The sequence below is a fragment of the Panthera onca genome, chromosome B4 (genome assembly GCF_046562875.1).
Source record: "Panthera onca isolate mPanOnc1 chromosome B4, mPanOnc1 haplotype 2, whole genome shotgun sequence".
In the NCBI taxonomy this organism is placed as follows: domain Eukaryota; kingdom Metazoa; phylum Chordata; class Mammalia; order Carnivora; family Felidae; genus Panthera; species Panthera onca.
The window spans coordinates 87,783,400-87,797,713 of NC_138345.1; the positions used below are offsets into that span (position 1 = coordinate 87,783,400).

Sequence of the window (14,314 nt, forward strand, 5' to 3'; positions counted from 1 at the left end):
TGGAATAGTAAACTGTATAAAATTATAATACTTCTAATACTGTGAGCATTTGATGTACTAAATATTAGAGATAGCCAACAACTTCACAAACTAGTAGATAATAGTTTATACTAAATTCTGTGGAGAGCTTTTTAAAATAAAGGGCTTTTTTTTTATTATTTAGGATAAACATGTTATACATTTTCTTTTCATATTCCAAATCCATTTATGCAAAGTGCATTTAGAAATAATCTTCATAAGCACTGTAGTTATAATTATTTCTGGCCACAAAAAGTATATGTATAATATACATTGATGTATTGAATGCATTGTATTGAGATAACTGTAGGAAATCAAATGACTTCAAAAGTGTTGCTATTTATTAGGGACACTGTTAAGTTATCAGAGTTAGGTACCAAAGGTTTAAGAGTCTTTTGGTACACTCATTATTATTGGCTTGGACTTTTTCTCTTCTACCCATATTAATAACATATAATTGAACATTTAGGTATATGAGTTTATGAACTTACTTTATTTCATAGCTCCATCTTTCTCTGTAGGGATTAACTTTTTAAAAATTACAGTCAGTGTTCCTCCCAACATGCATGGTATTTGATATAATTTCCAATAATTGTTTTTAATTGAAAAAATAAGACTTTTTTGTCTAATTATATACAGTTGAAATGGAGGGAAATTCTGTGAATCTTTACAATGATTAACTTTTGGAGGTTTTGAAAGGTCTCCTGTCACTTGTTGAAAATAAATGAAAAATTGCTTAATTTCTCCAAAGATGGAGAGCTTTTACCTGGCAGTTGTCATATTTTCTTAATTGTATTTATTTATTGTCCGTTTCAATCTACACAGAAACTTTTTTATTGCGTGTTTTTTTATTTTGAGAGAGAGAGAAAACACGAGCGGGAGAGGGTCAGAGAGAGAGGAAGAGAAAGAATTCTAAGCAGGCTCTATGCTGTCAGCATAGAGCCTGACACATGGCTCAGTCTCATGAAACGAATTTCTCACGATTTCTCATGAAATCAAGACTCGGACACTTACCTCACTGAGCCACCCAGGCACCCTAGTCCGCAAAGAAACTTAAAAAAAAAATTTTTTTTTTAACATTTATTCATTTTGAGAGACAGAACAGAGCCTGAGTGGGGGAGGGGCAGAGAGAGAGGGAGACACAGAATCTGAAGCAGGCTCCAGGCTCTGAGCTGTCTGCACAGAGCCTGACGTGGGGCTCGAACTCACTACAAGATCATGACCTGAGCCGAAGTTGGACACTCAACTGACTAAGCCACCCAGGAGTCCCTGCAAAGAAAGTTTTTAAAATTGTAAACCAGAGTGACATCAGCAAAATGTTGGAATATGAGGATTCAAGCCCGCTGTCCCCCAGAGAGACACCAACTTAACAGTACATAATTACCTCTGTGACAACTTCGGAAACCAGTTGAGAGGTTATAGCACCATAGGCAAATGGAAGGCCAAACAGAGAGGTTCATTACAGTGGGTAGGAAAGCTCATGGCCCTTAACTGCATACCTCACTCCACTCCTTACACATCTCAGCATGGTGTGATCAGGAGAAAACTGCCAACCTATGGCTTCTCCTTTAGATGGGCAAAAGATAAAATGCGCATCTAATATTCTGACTTTTTTGGGGTACTGCCCACCTAGTTTCTGTCTCACCTGATTTTTGGAACACTGACAGGCAGCACATTTGGGCCTGCTAGGCACCAAGGCAAACCTGTTGCTTGCCCAGAGAGGCATAGTACTGCAGACATACACCAGGGGGAGCTTCTGAATAGAAACAAGCAAGTGTCTTCTGCTGGGAAATTATACACACAAGCCCAGAGGAAACACATTGACAGAAGAGGTTTGAGAGGTTTCCAGGCTGATTGGTGAAGTTCTTTCCCTGTACAAAGCCAGTCCATAAAGACTAAAAGAGTTGACTTTTTCAACAACAACAACAACAACAACAAAATAAGGCATACAGAGAAACAGGGAAATATGGCTCGGTTAAAGGAACAAAATTAATCTCCAGATACTAACCATAAAGAAATGGAAGTCAGTGAATTACCTGACAGAAATTCAGAATAACCATCGTAAAGATCTGAATGAACTAAAAGAGAATACAAACAACTAAATGAAATCAAGAAAATGGTGTATGAATAAAATGAGAATATCAATAAAGAGGTAGAAACTATAAAGGAGAACAAAACAAAAATTCTAAAGAAGTATATGGTAATTCTGAATTGAAAAATTCATAGAAGGGGTCAACAGTAGACTAGATCAAGCAGAAGAAAGAATCCACAAACTTGAAGACAAGTTATTGGCAATTACCAGGTCAGAGGAGCAAAAACATAAAAAGCAAGAAGAGCTTCTAGCAGACTTCTGGCATATCATCCAGCAGACCAAGATATCCATGTCTAGGAAAAGCACATTGGGTTATGCTCCTACACTCACAACACCTTGGATATCAGATGTATGGATTTTTTCCCACATCAGCCAATTCTCTGACAGCCAGATATCGTATGTTGAGTTCAACTCTGACACTAGCCAGAGTTAGTACAGATCCTGTAGTTAAGGGCTCAGTTCCACAAGACTCCCCTGTTGCAGATGCCAGTTGCAAGTAGTGCATTGCCTGGTTATCCACAGATTTTAAGTTGGCTGTAAATGGGAAGTTCCCACAACCTCCTCTTTGGGTTTGATCATTTGTCAAAGTGGTTCACAGAACCTAGGAAAACAGTTTACTTACTATTGCTTATTTATTACAAAGGATATTTTAAAGGATAGCAACGAACAGATTCATGAAAAGAACAGGCACATGAAAAGATTCATAGGGTGAGGTCTGGAAAGGTCCCAAGAGCAGGAGCTTCTGTCCCTATGCAGTTGGGGTGTGTCACCCTCTTAGCATATAGATGTATTCACCAACCTGGAAGCTTCCTAAACTCCATACTTTTAGGATTTTTATGGAGGTTTCATCATGTCAGCATGATTGATTATTAACTCAATTTCTACCACTCTTCCCTCTCCAGAGTATGAGAGGTGAGGCTGAAAGTCTCAAGCTTCTAATTATGATTGTTTTTTCTGGTATCCAGCCCCTATCCTGCAATCCATTGAGGGTTGCCGCATTTGAATGAAAGAATCACATAGGAAATTTCAGGAGACTTAAAACTCTGTGTCAGATGCTCCTATCACTCAGGAAATTATGAGAATTGTAGGAGCTCTGTGTCAGGAACCAGGAGCAGGGACCAATATATATATTTCTTATTACTTCACAATACATTATTGGAGTCTCAGATGAGGAAAGCAAGGGGCAGAGAGCCAGTTTGAAGAAGTAATGGCCCAAACCTTCCCAAATTTGAAGAAGGAAAGGGACATACAAATTCATGAAGCTCAGAGAATTACAACTAGGATTTATCTAAAGAGAACTATACCAAGACATGTTATAATTAAGCTGTTAAAAGTTTCAGAGAATCTTTAAAGTAGCAAAACAAAAGCAACTCATCATGTTCAAGGGAGTGCTCATAAGACTCAGTAGATTTCTCAGCAGAAATCTTGCAGGCCAGAAGGGAGTGGGATGATGTATTCAAAGTATTGAAAGAAAAAAAAAACCTGCCAGCCACAAATACTATACCCAGCAAAACTTTCCTTTAATAATGAAAGAGAAATTAAGACTTTCCCAGGTAAACAAAAGCTGGTAGAGTTCACCTATGACAAGGCCAAATATCTATCACTCCCCTGCTTATTTTCCTAAGTATTATCAGAGTTATCTTAGGAAGACTTCTCTAAAATGCTGGTTTAACTACATTAAATTAAGATAAAAGTATAGGAAGCAGAGATATTCTTCCTTTTCCTTTTCATATCCACTCATCAGTCATAGAACACCAAATCTTCTACTCTCATAATAATGCATAATGCTATAAAAAACTTTTATATTCTTATAAAAAAAAAGTCACCTTGGTGCTTAGTTGTACCCCCTCAAAACTAGTATTTTGAAGCCCTAACCCCTAATGTGATAGTATTTGGAGATGGAATCTTTGGGAGATAATTAAGTTTAGATGAGGTCATACTGTAGGGCCATGATGATGGAGTTAATGACCTTATGTAAGAAGAGACACTAGAAAGCTTTCTTGCTCTTTCTCACTCTTTCTCCCATGGGAGAACACAGTGATAAAGCAGCTGCTTGTGAGTTAGGAAGAGCAGTCTGATGCAAATCTCACCTTGCTGGCACCCTCATCTTAGACTTCTCGCATCCAGAACTGTGATAAATAGATTTCTGTTATTTAAGCCACCCAGTCTGTGGTATTTTGGTATGGTATCTCAGCAGCTTAACAACTTAGTTTCTGTCCACCACTTTTAGTATATAGCAGTTCATCCAGTGACTTCTTAAGAGATACAGATACCTCATTCCTCAGTAATTTTGGTTTGGGATGAAATTGCTGTTTTTGAGTGCATATATTTCAGACACTATACAAAGTGCTTTACATATATTCACTTAGACTTTACTACAGCTGAAAAAATAAGGCTCAGGATATTTATGTAAAATGCCTGAGATTATACTTTATAAGCACAGAGCTGGGATGTTAACTCATTCTTTTAGACCCCCAAATCCTCGCTCTTAATCCCAGTGCTTTTTACTACTTCTCTGTTTTCTTAGTTCTTATTTCTTTTCTCTCCAAGGCTGTTTAGTGTCACATTTTTCATACTGTTACCATACCATTCTCCATATTTTGACCTTAATCTCCTTGACTTGGGTGGGGGATAAAAGGGGAAGATAAGTAACAGTGTCACCAGCTACTGGAAAGATTGAATATTACTACCTAAAGGTGGTAGAGAAAGGCCTACTTCCGTGTACTTCACTCATTGGGGGTAATGACCAACTGGTAAAACTTACCTTACTGTGTTTGTAAAGGCAAATTCATCTTCAGATGATTTAAAATATTAATTCCACACTGTTAGATTTTGTAATATTGGCACTTTTCATTATGAGCAAGTTCAGACATTCTACAGTTTCTCCAAGGGCAAAAATTAAAGGTATGGTACTTGTGGAGTAAGATATGTAATTTATGTGCAATGCTTCTCTCTCATTTCTTTGTGTTTTCTTTATTTAAACATAGAAATTATACATCTAGGAGACATACTGGAGTAGTAATTCTTACACTTTTTAGTCTTTGGATCTCTTTATGCTTGTAGGAAAATATTGACCTTTTGTTTATGTGGATTTTTTCAATCATTTATTGTACTAAAAATTAAGTCAGATCTTACTGAACCCACTCATGTTAACATAAAACTCATTATTTTTCCAAGAGGAAAACAAAGATATTTTTTGCAAATCTCCTTAATGTCTAGCTTAATAGAAGATAACTGGATTTTCTTATCTTTTTTCATTCTATTGTGACGTGTTGTTTTGGTTGAAGCATATGAAGAAAATCTGTCTTGTCAAAGACATGTAGTTGGAAAAGGCAGAATTGTCTTCATGGATATTAAATCTATCTTAATAGTGGATATTCCTCTTTGCTACTACACCAGACTGGACCAAGTGACAGTTTCTTAAAGGTGTAGTATTGAAACCATAGTAATGACATTTTCATACTCGGTTACATTAAAATTCATTGATTCATCTTGTGCTCTGATTGTATCTTTTATCCATACATGATTTTGTAATATCATGTATTTTAATTATGCAGATAATCCAAATGTCAACATTTTATACATTACCAGAAATCACTTTTGTTAATCACCAACCATTTATCAGATAAATCTGTTATTAAGAAGTTGTCAAGGTCACAGTGGTAGATATAAATTTTCTAAAATACTTACTTTTGCTTGAAAGCTTAAATCTCTCGTTGGCAACAAATACTGTTATTTGTTTCCCTTACAGCTACAAGCTTACTTTGTTCATTTTTTTATTAAGTGTCTGCAGTGTACACAAGTCTAAAAAGTCGTAATTTACCGTTTGCTTTTTCAGTTAAAATGGTGTTCCTTAGGGGGAAAAAAGTGACTAGATCAGTTCTTAACTATGTTTTTCCCCATCCAACCGTTGTACTTTGATACGTAGAAAAACTGCTTCATATATATTCTCATTTTGTCACGCAGAAAATTAAAAAGACAGACACTTACAGGTCAAATTTAATAAAATTAATAATTTGTATTTTATTTTTTATTTATGCTTATTTTTATTTACTTATTTTCATTGTGGTTTAGTGAAATAGACCTTTTTAAAACAAAATTGTGTGTGGGAGTGAAAAATACAATGATACTAGTGCAGTTTGGTGCTACTGCCTTGATTCGTGCTAAAGCACCAGCTGTTATACCCACCATTGCTTTCGTATCATCAGTGCAAATGTCAATACACTAAAAATGGCAAGTAATATCTTAGTGTTACTATAAAAATAATTGTGACCTCATTTTAACCCCACTTAGGGGAATCACTTAACTAGGGAATCTGTTCTCCTTCAGTATTCACCAGCTTATTTTGTTGTATCAAGTAGCTCAGGGGTGGAGATACCTAACATTCAAAGGTTGGTTCTGTTAATATATCTAGAGTGACTGGAGGAAATTGGAATGCCCCGGTCATTCAGGAAGAGATATAATATAGCAGGTATAGTATATTCTTCCTCTTTTCTATCATCTGAGCTAGATGTTTCTCTGTCCTCTGAATCATTTATGCTTTGTGTCCAGATATCTTTTTTAGGAAGATAGTTTAAGGAATTTGTGAAACTTAGCTTATAAGTTGGTAGCATATCTCTTTTCTACCTTTGACTCACTGCTTTTAAAAAGGAGTTAATGGGGCTATTTTGACTTACCCAACCTAATTTTCTACTGCTTCACATACATGTCTCCAACAAAGGATCTTAGCACTACAAATTCATTAGCCAAAAGGTTGTTTACTCTTATCAGCCTTTGAGAAATAGACTCCTGCATTTATAGTCTATCAGACTGTCTTTGTTGTGTCCTAAGTCAACAGTTACTTTATTATGTACATAGTTCCTTATCAGAAATCCATGTGCTACTGTGATTAAAATTTCTACCAGAATGAGCGATTAATCTTAAGCATCAGTTGTCTCTTGACTACTATCCAGTACCAAAGGACTGTAGGAATTCAGAAACATTCATCACTCTTCATGCTAGTATAATGGAGTTTATGAGGTATCTTCATGTCACATTAGGCCAATTAGACTTAGGCCATAGAAACCATTCTTTTAAATATTCTTTTTAAAAAATTTTTTAATGTTTATCTTAGAGGGAGAGGCAGAGTATGGGCAGGGGAGGGGCAGAGAGAGAGGGAGTCACAGAATCCGAAGCAGGCTTCAGGCTCTGAGCTATCAGCACAGAGCCCGATGTGAGGCTCGAACCCAAGAACCGTAAGATCATGACCTGAGCTGAAGTCAGATGCTCAACTGACTGAGCCACCCAGGCGCTCCCCATAGATGCCATTCTTAATACACGTTTCCCTGTGAGTGCAGCTTCTTGGGAAAAAGGCTTAACAAATTCACAGCAGGTGCCCTCCATTGATGTCCTTGAGAACAATGCAGTGACCTCAACACTAGTTCTCTGATCAGACTTTCACACTTGGCAAGGAGGAAGGAAAGGAGACCAAAGTTCCAGACCTCAGGAGAAAGGCTCTCATTTACCCAAATTACAAGGTTGTAGTGGCTGTAGTATAAATTGTTTGATTTGCTTTTTTTTTTTTAAGATTACAAATTATTAAAGCCTTTGAATTTTTGTATGTTACGATATATTCAGATAGTAATTTTTATGGAATAAGTACTAAAATAATACAGGTCTCTAGGTATTGTTATGTACATAGTACTCCTCGTACATGATTTTTCAGCTGACAGAATGCGCTGTAGTCCTTCTCTTACAGGAGAGGAACTGATATACTCTTCAAGGCAAGTTTTATAATAATATTTCTTTTGGCTGTGATATAATGTTTTTGAGAGCCTTTGTTTTCTGGCCTCAAAACCTGGCTTATGAGCCTTCAATTGTACTACCGCATTTATATTTCACTTTTATTCTAAAAGAGGTAGTGCGCGTTTGGAGGACCCACTAATGTTAAAACTCTGTTGTAGATAACAACTTGCATAGTGAGTCACCAGCATGATTCTTTATCAGTTCTTTACTAAAAGGGATCATTTGTTTAGGAAAAAATGTGCTCCGTATTTGCATGGCACTTTATCATATTTACGAGACGTTTTTATTTTTACAATTTTCTCATTTGATTTCTCTGGAAGATGAGATGCTTTTATCCTTTATTTATAAGGTTATGTAACTTGCCATCCACTCTGTTGGATAAAGCTGAGCCCATCTGATTTCTGATCTAATGCTTTTTAACAGTATCATGTTTAGGACAGTGATAAGCCTCTGTTTTAGGACTTCCCCAATCATAGCAATCCAAGAATAAAGTTTTTAATTACCCCTTCTGCTTTATCTTCATGATTATGTCCTAGTTTTAAGCATCCAGTTAACAGGACTGTAAGACATTAGAAGATACCAACTGCTAAGACTTTGGGCTAACATCCTGACGACTGCTATATTTCTGAAATTTCTTGCCCCACATGATGCTTACTCATTTCAGGGTACCCCCAGCTAACTCATCCAATAATGTGCTACACTTGGTATAAAGGGAGATTTCAGTTTGGCCTACTAATCACAATGTCAGGTCCTTACCTCACAAGGATCCTGCTGTGCCCTCAGTTAATGTGTAACATTAAGAAGTAATCTATTAACTTTTGAAAAAACTGTTTACTTTTTTTTGTTCATTTATTCATCTACCACACATTTAGTGTGTAATGTTGAGAATGTGCTCTAAACATTTTTATTTACAAAGAGCTTGCAGAAGAGATGATTTATATTAACAGTAATGATAACGGATATTTATAAAGAAAGGGAAACTATGTACCAGGCGTCATTCTAAGTACTTTATATCTTATACTTGTTAACTGCTATGGATTCTTTTTTGTTTTTCCCTAGAAAATATACACTAAACATGCTTACGTTTATTGCCTCTTTGTTTAAGCAGCACAAGAACATATGGAAAAACTTGTGGTATTATTAAAGAGTAGAATATACATCCTACCAGCAGTTTACATGTATGTGTGCTACCTGGCAGCAGTGAGGATAGTGTGATGGCGCATAGTGCTTTCTAAAGAATGAGGATAAAAGATTGACCATGTGAGCAGATGACTAGTGTGTGTTTTCAGAGATGTACTTAGAGAGAGACTGATTATTTTTACTGTTAGCTTTTCCCTTATATAACTGCTCTTCCCTTCCTTTTCTCTACTCCCCATTAAGAATTATAATTTATTTAAAGTTAGAAGATTTTATTGATTTTTCCATAAACTAAGAACAAGAGTGTATTTTATAAATTCCTATCTTAGATTTAAAGATATATTATTAAAAAATCTTATACTTTTTAGGTAACTGAATGTGAGATATTTCTGTCACTTCTGGTGAAATTTCTGGATGCAGATAAACCACAGTGGCTACGAGCTGTTGCAGTAGAATCTATACACAGACTCTGTGTGCAGCCTCAGCTATTAAGGTAGAACCTCAGCAGTATTTAGTTAAATAGGTTAATGTTTGTGCTAGTAGGAAGACTTTTAAGTTTTCCCAAACGTTAGTGATTTCTAAACAAAGAAAATTGTGTATTGTATGTATATAGAGGGGTAGGGGTGTGAGTGTGGAAAACAACTGAGAAGTGGGCAAAAAACATGGGTAGTAATTGCCATCAGTTCAAATTACTGGTTAATACAGCCAAGAAAAATTTTTTTGGAACATTGACCTCAGTCTCAACCTTTGTACTAACTTAGTAAAATAACTCAGGTGTGATGAAGTTTTGAGTATAGCATTCAGACTGACAAATCAAAATTACTTGCTATTAAAAAATGTTAATATATTCAAATATTTTCCCTAGAAACATTTTATTAAACATTTTATTTTATTTAAAAATTATTTTACAGGTCATTTTGTCAGTCCTATGATATGAAACAGCATTCTACCAAGGTTTTTCGTGATATTGTAAATGCCCTGGGATCTTTTATCCAGTCATTGTTTCTTGTCCCTCCTACTGGAAATCCTGCTACAACAAACCAAGCTGGTAAAGGCTAATTCATATTTTGTTTTTTATATTCTGCCACGATTTACAATATGCACTATTCTGAGAGGGTATTTCATGGAAATTTTGTGAATAGAGAAATTTGAATTACCTAAATGTGTTGATAGTAAAGACTTTCACTTAAAGAATATTCAATCTCGGGGCACCTGGGTGGCTCAGCTGGTTAAGTGCCCAACTTTGGCTCAGGTCATGATCTCATGGTTTGTGGGTTTGAGCCCTGCATTGGGCTGTGTGCTGACAGTTGAGAGCCTGGAACCTGCTTGGGATTCTGTGTCTCTCTCTAAACCTCTCCCACTCATGCTCTGTCTCTCTCAAAAATAAAATAAACATAAGAAAAAGTTTAAAAAAAAGGAATATTCAGTCTTATTGAGGCAATTGTGTTTCTTTTCTTTTTTTTTTTTTAAGCTTATTCATTTATTTTGGGGGGTGGGGGATAGAGAGAGTCAGAATCAGGCTGTGCATCATCAGCACAGAACCCAGCATGGGGCTTAAAGTCATGAACCAGAGATCACACCCGGAGCCAAAACCAAGAGTTGGATGCTTAACCAACTGAGCCACGCACGCACCGTATTTCTTTCTTTCTTTTTTTTTAATGTTTATTTATTTATTATGAGAGAGAGAGAGAGAGAGAGAGAGAGCGTGCATGTGCATCAACAGGGGAGGGGCAGAGAGGGAGAGAGAGAATCCCAGGCACGCTCCATGCTGTCAACCCAGAGCCCAACTTGGGGTTCGATTCCACAAACCGTGAGATCATTACTTGAGCCGAAATCAAGAGTTGGACACTTAACTGGCTGAGCCATTCAGGAGCCCTATGTTTAGTTCTTTCCAGAATATGTTTCTTTCTCTGGTATACTTTCAGTTTCTCTAATCACATAAGAATAAGACTTTAGATGTTTATCTTCATTTTAAAAGAGTCTTCATTTTGTGCCTCTCTTTAAAAAGTCTGGGTGCGCCTGGGTGGCTCAGTCGGTTAAGTGGCCGACTTGGGCTCAGGTCATGATCTCGCGGTCCGTGAGTTCGAGCCCCGCGTCAGGCTCTGTGCTGACAGCTCAGCCTGGAGCCTGTTTCAGATTCTGTGTCTCCCTCTCTCTGACCCTCCCCTGTTCATGCTCTGTCTCTCCCTGTCTCAAAAATAAATAAAACGTTTAAAAAAAAAAAAATTAAAAATAAATAAATAAATAAATAAATAAATAAATAAATAAATAGTCTGGTTCACCATCTTAGGAGGTCTGTTAGTCTTTCTTTTAATGGGTGAACTTGATTTAAGCTTGTTTGGAAATCAGTATACAACTTCTAGTTTCTCTTTGCCTTCTTTATCTTCTACTTTTTACTATCTGATTAATGGTTCTTTTAATTCATTATTTTCACCTATGGTGAAAAGTGGTCTAACAGAAAGTATATTGTAAAGTTTGTCAATAGTTTTACTAATTAGTACTTTTTTTTTATAAAAAGGGAAATGGTGGGGTATCTGGGTGCTCAGGCAGTTAAGTGTCTGACTCTTGATTTCAGCTCAGGTCATGAGAGCCTGTGTTGAGCTCCATGCTGGGTGTGGAGCCGGCTTAAGATTCTCTCTCTTTCTCCCTCTGCCCTTCTTCCCTGCTCGTGCTCTCTCTCTCTAAAAAATAAAAAAGGAAATGGTGTTCTGGGAAGACAGAGAGACTCTCTAATAGCCATAATAGGATTGATAAACTTCATTTATTTGTGCAGTATCCATTCCTGTAGAACAAATTAAAAAAAAATTTTTTTAGAACAGGAGTTGGGGAGAGTGGCAGAGAGAGAGAGAGAGAGATTGATTGAATCTTAAGTAGGCTCCAGACTCAGCATGGAGCCTGATTCCAGGTTCGATCCCATGACCCTGGGATCATGACTGAACCAAAATCAAGAGTTGGATGCTCAACTAATTGAGCCACCCAGGTGCCCCTAGAACAAATTTTTTTTTTTTAATTGAACAGATATTTTAATATCATTGATTTGTAATTAAGTAGTAAATTGGTATCTTTGTTTTCTTCTCCTTATCTAATAGGAAATAATAACTCAGGGGGCCCTGTCTCAACACCAGCTAACTCAGGAATGTTGGGGATTGGTGGAGGTGTTACTTTGCTACCAGCATTTGAATATAGAGGAACTTGGATACCTATTCTGACTATAACAGTACAAGGCAGTGCAAAAGCCACCTAGTAAGTAGTAGTAGCCTTATTTTATGATTGATGTTGTTGGGGATATTTTATCATAAAATGTTTCTCTCTGCATTATATTTTGAATTCAAGCCTACTAATACAGTTTAGAACTAATTTTTTTGGCCATATTTTGAGATTTTTACTAAGGATTGGATTTTGTTTGTTTTCTTTTGTCTATTTGTAGACCTGTTAATAGCATTATGAAACAAAATGTGGTTTTTCTACCTGAGGACCGAGTCATCTGTTTTATATGGCTTTTTGATTTAAGTATGTGACTTGATTTCAGACCCTTTGGACTTAGGTCTTCTAATACTGACTTTACCAGCAGCAAATTCTTTAATTTTAAAAATCTCAGTTTCTTCACCTATAAAATGGGAGTAGTGATATATTTACCTTTCAGGATTCTCTAGGTAATAAAAGTTATTTTAACTGTTTAGCTAATTCCATTGTTAGGGTTTAACATACAGTACTTTTAGTTTAATTAATTTGAAGTGTTTAATGGATACCATATATGTTATTTGTATTATCATTAGTTATTTCAGTTTAACAAATATATAGTCGGCAGTGTATTGTTTATTTTTCTTAAGTCGAAGTGAACTGCTATGCTCCAGAGATAAAGCAGTTAACACCACATAGGTTTAATGCTGCAGCTGTTGTGAAGCAGTTAATTCATACATTTTTGAATGCTTAGTATGTATAATTAAAATACTATTCCAATGACAGTAAATCAAAACTTAAGATTTGAAGCAGAGTCTCTGACTAGTTTGTTGGTTTGTTTGGTTATTTATTTATTTATTCATTCATTAAAATTTGAGCATAGGGGCACCTGGGTGGCTCAGCCAGTTAAGCGTCCGACTTTAGCTCAGTTCATGATCTCATGGTTTGTGAGTTCAAACCCGGTGTCAGGCTCTGTGCTGACAGCTCAGAGCCTGGAGCTTGCTTCAGCTTTTGTCTCTCTCTCTCTCTCTCCCTCCCCTGCTCACACTGTGTGTCTCTCTCTCTCTCTCTCTCTCTCTCTCAAGAATAAATAAACATTTTAAAAAAATGTGAGTATAGTACACGTTACATTAGTTTCAGGTGTACAATATAATACAGTGATTTGACAAGTTTATGCATTATGTTGTGTTCATCACAAGTGTAGCTGCCATCTGACTCCTTACATCACTGTGACAATATCATTGACTCTATTCTTTATGCTTTGCCTTTTATTCTTGTCACTTATTCATTCCGTGACTAGAAGAACTGGAAGCCTGTGTCTCCCACACCCCTTTACTCATTTGCCCAACCTCCTTTTCTCTGACTAGTTTAAATGATAAATTTATATGGTGTGTCAGTCTACATTGTATGATCATGATATTTTGCTGTGCAGCTTTATTTTGCCTAAAAGTGTAAAAGCATGGAGTCATAGAGGACTGAAATATTTAACTAAAATTCACTGTTATTTTTAGTCATTTAAAAGATAATGTTACCTAGTCTCATATAAGCTTTTGCTTGCTATAAAGGCTAGTGGTGCAAGTATACTAGAGAATCAAATTTAAAAGAATCATATTTCTAGCACTGAAGGAGACAGTAATCTGATTCATTCACTTCCCCACCTCATTTTATAAGTTGAAAAAACCCCAACATGGAACTAAATTGCTGCCCTTATGGAACTTATGTATTAGTGAGTGAGATAGTCAATAAAGGCTCAAATAAACATGTAATATCACCTTGCCAGTGGTTAATTCTTTGAAGAAAAGACAAGTTAAGGAGATAGAGAGTGACCAAGGTGAAGATGGGGACAGAAATGATCTCTGAGGATAGAAGATTGAACAGATACATAACTAAAGGGAGAGAGTGAGTGCTTGAGGAAGAAAAATCAAAACAAATGACAAAAGAGTAATTACTTGGCAAAGTTGTAAGAATTGCTTTTTCATTAATAAAATGGAAGTCAGAAACCAATGGTCTAATTTTTCTCTTTCTTTCTTTCTTTCTTTCTTTCTTTCTTTCTTTCTTTCTTTCTTTCTTTCTTTCTTTCCTTATCTCAAGAGGCAGCATAAG

General features: G+C 36.2%; 1 protein-coding gene across 5 annotated transcripts in view; it reads left to right on the plus strand.

Annotated features, from left to right (window-relative positions):
* Positions 1-14,314, plus strand: part of MON2 (MON2 regulator of endosome-to-Golgi trafficking) — a 130,842-nt gene that overhangs the window by 43,327 nt on the left and 73,201 nt on the right. For all 5 annotated transcript variants that reach the window (XM_078449737.2, XM_078449738.2, XM_078449740.2 and 2 more), the window contains 3 exons: positions 9,400-9,524; positions 9,943-10,079; positions 12,121-12,274. In XM_078449737.2, the coding sequence (XP_078305863.1) occupies positions 9,400-9,524; positions 9,943-10,079; positions 12,121-12,274 (416 nt within the window). The remainder of the gene's footprint in view (positions 1-9,399; positions 9,525-9,942; positions 10,080-12,120; positions 12,275-14,314) is intronic.